At 43.6% G+C, this 5,051-nt stretch overlaps 1 protein-coding gene across 1 annotated transcript; it reads right to left on the bottom strand.

Annotated features, from left to right (window-relative positions):
- Window positions 1-424: 424 nt before the first annotated feature.
- Window positions 425-3,891, bottom strand: LOC109528921 (protein FAM65A-like). The gene is made up of 7 exons (XM_019891992.1): window positions 3,814-3,891; window positions 3,575-3,724; window positions 3,420-3,483; window positions 3,300-3,343; window positions 2,210-2,335; window positions 1,081-1,229; window positions 425-1,003 (listed from the first exon to the last, which is right to left on the bottom strand). The coding sequence occupies exons 1-7, from the start codon at window positions 3,841-3,843 to the stop codon at window positions 808-810; spliced, it is 759 nt and encodes a 252-aa protein (XP_019747551.1). The 5' UTR covers window positions 3,844-3,891; the 3' UTR covers window positions 425-807.
- Window positions 3,892-5,051: the final 1,160 nt, after the last annotated feature.

Raw genomic sequence — 5,051 nt, 5'->3', positions numbered from 1 at the left:
ACACACACACACACACACACACACACACACACACACACACACACACACACACACACACACACACGAACAGTATAGTGTAGGCGCCCACGATGACCCGCAATATAGCTGGGAAAACACTCGAACAATGTTTAGTTGACTGATGCTTTTAACATTTATGAATTATGCAACATATTGATGAATTTGGTTGTAGTTTACAGTACCGTTAAACCTCACTGAATCATACTGAAAGGTTTGTCCTTATTTTAAATGATTAGGGATAACATCATTTTACCCACACACTAAAACCTAATTTAAATGCCTTAAAATTCACTTTATGTACATTGTAAACGTAGTTCAACACAAAGAAAAATAATGGCAAGCATATATTGTAAAGAAAATACTGTACTGTACATACTGTTGTATCTCTGTGTTATATGTTTGCCTTTAAGAGGCGGGGCCTCGTAGTGTGGCGCAACATTGGCAAACGAGTCTGCGTTGGAGTCCTTGCGTGTCAGCTCCGTGCAAGTGTTCCACATTTTAACGTGTTTTCATTTTTATACACAGGGAGACGCATCAGCAACTGTGACTCTCATGACAGATTTCCACCTTGTAGTAGGAAGTTCCGTGATGGACAAGTAAGATAGACAATCAAAAAGATCCATGATGTAACGGGACAGCGCAAAGTGAAGCACAATATAGTGGGGCAACAGTGTCTTAGGCACCTCTCTGTTCAAAGCAGCGTGGCTAAACACTGCTAGCAGCTAGCTACCACATTAACTAGAATGACAGACCAACAGCAAAGTCAAATTTGAAGCTGCACTGAATGGATCATATAAGGTGCACCAGATGAAGTGGCCGGCGAGGAAACAGGTTTAAATGGAGAATGATGACATGGGAGAGTTCGTGTTGACTCACATAAAACACTTGTTCCCGCATGGAGGGCGTGTCTGGAGGGCTCTGATTGGACAACAGACGTTTGGAAACGGTACTGCAGGACGATGTCTGGTCATCCTTATCAAAAGGACTGGAAGAAATATGATGACTTTATATAGAGTTACGTTGAGTGACTAAAGGGTGCGTGCATATTGCAAGTGTAATTACCTCCATGTGACTTCCAAGTTCAGCTTAACTGTTCCCAGGTCGTTAATATCCACAGCAAGCGTCTGGGGGAGTGGGCAGAACAGGTCGAGCATTTCGCAGGACACGCTACCCACCACCACGTGATTGGCCAGACTCTTCAGCTCTGTCACCTGAAAATAAAAGTCAGCCATGGGAGGCTGTTTCATTTTGTATTTTCCTCTTTGAGCTGGTTATGGAATTAACTCGATCCAAAATAACATAAAATACAAGGAGGTCCGAAATAAAATCCAACCATTACAACTTGGCCCAATGAGAGCTAACAGTTGAAGATGTGGTAATCGCAACAATTCATGCAAAATAAACCAACCACCGTGAATTACTGTTTGCACAAGCTTGCAATTTCCTCCAGTTACCGCAACTTTTCTGTGAATTGGCCCAATCACTGGAGCGTTCCAACAGATTCATCAATCATAGCAGTGCCCCATGAGAAATTCCTTGTTTTTGATGTGACGGAGCCTTCATATCGCTGGCATCAGGCGGAAACCTTCTCTTCAAAAGATACCATCACTTTCGTTTGGTCAACAATTTGAAAAGATGACATACCCATGTGGGGACTGAGCAACAGTATCAATTTGTGAAAAAAATCGGAAACTGAACAAATTTGGACATCGGGGGTTTTGACCCAATGCCAGCGATACATCACCAGTATTTTTCTGTGAGTGTGTGTTAAAATTGTCAAATCAAATACGTCTTTAAAATCCCAAGCTAAATGTGTGATGCAATCAGAATGGTATTTGTGTGTGTGTGTGTGTGTGTGTGTGTGTGTGTGTGTGTGTGTGTGTGTGCGCTCGCACGCATGCATGCATGCGATGTTACTGAGTGAAACAGATCATACTACTTTTTCCTAATATTTCTAAACGCTTAAGAACCATAACATTTCCCCCAATTTTTGGAAGGACGGGGTTAGAAGCCTTTGAACATCTTAACATCCAACTGAAAAGTGATCATGTTTATGATGTCACTAATGTGTGGTTGGTGACCAAAATCCCATGTGAAGTACAAAGCCAACTGAATGGGGAACATTGCACTAAGGAAAACAGAAATTCCCTGGTGGACGTAAATATTAATACACGTCCCATTAGGCACTTACCTTGATTGACAAAAGTTCAGCGACGAGAGGCAGGAAAATGTAGTCTTCGCTGTCCCACATCTGTTTGCTGCTGACTTCCACGCGTCCTCGAAGCCTCCAGCGTTGACGCCCGTAGCGCATGAGCACCTGGCAAATGAGGGAATAGTTCGCCCTTTTCATTCACAGCACCTCTCACATTCAATACAAAGACCTTGATATAAACCTCAAAATATTGATTGTTGGAGTGATTTAGAGGCTAAATGGACACCAACATACACTCACTATAAAGCAATAGAACACTCATATTTTGCCAGCCAAAAAGGTGAAAAGGCAAGATTCTGATCATGAGGACATCAATGTCAAGATCTGCCCTGTGATTTGCTGTAGGCAGCCTCTTGCCCAAAGTTGGACGGGATTGGCTACAGCTCACTGACGACCCTAGAAACCAAGGGCTACAGAAAATGGATGGCTGGATAATGATTTTTTTTTTTTTTATATAAAAGTAAAACGTTTTGTAATACAACGTACCAGACTCATTTTGGATGTCAATTTCAATTACTATATTTTGCACGCATACACACACAAATCCCATCTCTGATTGCATGATGTGTCAGGCCAGCTCTGGCCCCCAGGCCTTGAATTTGACACCCGTGTTCTAAACCAGCTCTTGAATTTGAACTGTTTCTGTCTATTCTGCCTGACCCACTGGGCTCCAGAACTCTTTTTGGGCCATCTGAATAACCAAACGGCACATTTGAACATCGCCATGTGTTTCTGAACTGTTGGAGTGAAGCAGTGCGTGCTTGGAGTGTATTTCCAAACACACCCACGATTGGGTAACTGGGATTTTGGGGTCTGATCTCGACTCTACTGTTTTTGGTCTCAATTTTTGTAAAATAAATTTTCCCCCCAATGCGACTTACAGTCCAGAGTGACATATTGTTTTTTTTCCTTCTTCAGGACGCAGTTTTTGACTGGGGAAATTTATAATCCGGAGTGACTTATAGTCCAAAAAAATACCAGAATTTCAGGAAGTAACCAAATTAAGACTTTTCAAAAATGAATGCATGCATTGAGTGTGTTTTATTGTTGATTTTTTTTTTCTTTTTACCTCATATTGGTCACCCGCACACAGCCGTGCAAAACCAGCAAGACCTACAAAATGAATGAAAAAATATTGCTATGAAGAGAAGGAAGTGAAAGTGATGAGTTCACAAAATGAGTCACTCACCCTTCATCTTGACATGAAATTCTCCCATGTGGCTTTCCAGTTCGCTCTCAAGCGAGCACATGTGCTGCATGCAAACCAACATGACTGTTAACATCAAGCAAATATATTTCCCCAAAAATTGAACCCAGTACACTGACTTAGGGTTAGTAACTCACCTCCGTGCATTCCCTAAAGCCCCTGCTGGCCTCACTCAAGCTCTCCCTGGCCTCTTTGCTCCCAGTGGCAGAGTTAAAAGCTGCCACCATTTTACTTGCTCCATCTCGGAGCCGCCGCTGTATGCAGTAAGCATCGTATAGCTCCTCCACCTACAAGACAACACGGTTTCACACACACTGAATGGAAATAACCATAACCTGTATAAGATATAGTTAGGAGTTGAATCATTCAAAAACACCTTGCTGAGATGGAATTCCAAACGCCGCATGAATCTCTCTATGGCTTTCACTTGCTAAAAAAAAAAAAAAAAAAAAAGAAAAAACAGACGTGAAATCAAAAGGACACGCTGTCTGCCGTAAGACAACCGACGAGGTATTAAGATTTGTGAAGAACAAAAGGGGCTCGTCCCTTCATCGCAAGGTCATTTCCACCTCGTCCTGCTCCATTCAATCTCTCAAACAGTAGAACACAACGGAATCCTCGGCGTTATTGTTTCAACCCGTTATCACTCCTGTGCCCTTTTGACAGCGTGAAACATTTGGCAATGACACACCGTTTGCGAGTCCAAAACGCAAAGCAGACATGACGAATTGACGGTGAGAGACCGCATCCATCGTGATGCATAGCATTGAAATTCTTCCGCTAGGACTGCCCTGCCACAAGATCGAGTAGGAAGTGGCAGTGGGGGGGGTTTGGGGCAAAGTGATAAATGTCCCTTCACGTCACAGACCTCAAATGCGCTCATAGATTACAGCGACACGCCGGACGCCGTCTGACACAAAGGCGTCGGGATGACGGCTCATCTTTCTTCCCGCTCATCTTTCCGTTTTGTTTTGTTTTTAATCGATTATGCCAAGGACCTTGGGACAAACAGGCTAAAAATATCACTCGGTTTGTTTGTGGTCGGACAGGATGGAGTTCAGGACAACAAAGAGGAGGTTCTCAAAGCACCAGCTAGCGAAACCTTGTGGCAACGTCTCATGGCAGTCGTCTTGAATCTTGACTTGACAACAAAGAACCAGCGAGGAACATGTGCTAGCATTCGTCACTTGTCAGTAAAATACACTTTAGGGATCACGAGCGATTGAGTCGCAAGTGCGACATCTGCTCGCTCGTGTAGCGTCTTGACATTTCACTTCTGCTGATCCCTTGATTCCTGCGTGACCCAAGGTTGCATCTTCACCAGAGCAGCTGGAAGCTATTGTGCGACCAGCGGAATGGGTGATGGGCTAACGAGACCTTCCCGGGATCAGGACAGCTATCTCTCTGTTTATCCTGTTCCCGAAGTCTATCGCGCCGGCTTAGTTTGGTGGCTAGAACCGGGGTACACGCCGGATTTGGTTGAACCCAGAATGTCCAACCCTAAGGCTAAACATGAAGGCATGAGATGGAAAGAAAACATTTTCTTTTCTGTTTTTGGGGAACTATATGAGCAACACCGAAGCGAGTCTGTGAGTGTTGGGTAAAACCAGAAGC

Source organism: Hippocampus comes, unplaced genomic scaffold (genome assembly GCF_001891065.2).
Source record: "Hippocampus comes isolate QL1 unplaced genomic scaffold, H_comes_QL1_v1.1 scaffold953, whole genome shotgun sequence".
NCBI lineage: Eukaryota > Metazoa > Chordata > Actinopteri > Syngnathiformes > Syngnathidae > Hippocampus > Hippocampus comes.
Note: the sequence above shows the minus strand (reverse complement) of the source record. Positions and strands in the feature narration are given on the sequence as shown.

What these genes read in the sequence shown, in the direction of transcription:
- LOC109528921 (XM_019891992.1), bottom strand. Translation starts at nt 3,843, where the DNA reads ATGCGGCGTTTGGAATTCCATCTCAGCAAG. An exon ending in GCTTTAGGGAATGCACGGAG is followed by an intron (nt 3,484 to 3,574) that starts GTGAGTTACTAA and finishes GTTTGCATGCAG; the next exon opens with CACATGTGCTCGCTTGAGAG. An exon ending in GTGCGGGTGACCAATATGAG is followed by an intron (nt 2,336 to 3,299) that starts GTAAAAAGAAAA and finishes CTCATTTGCCAG; the next exon opens with GTGCTCATGCGCTACGGGCG.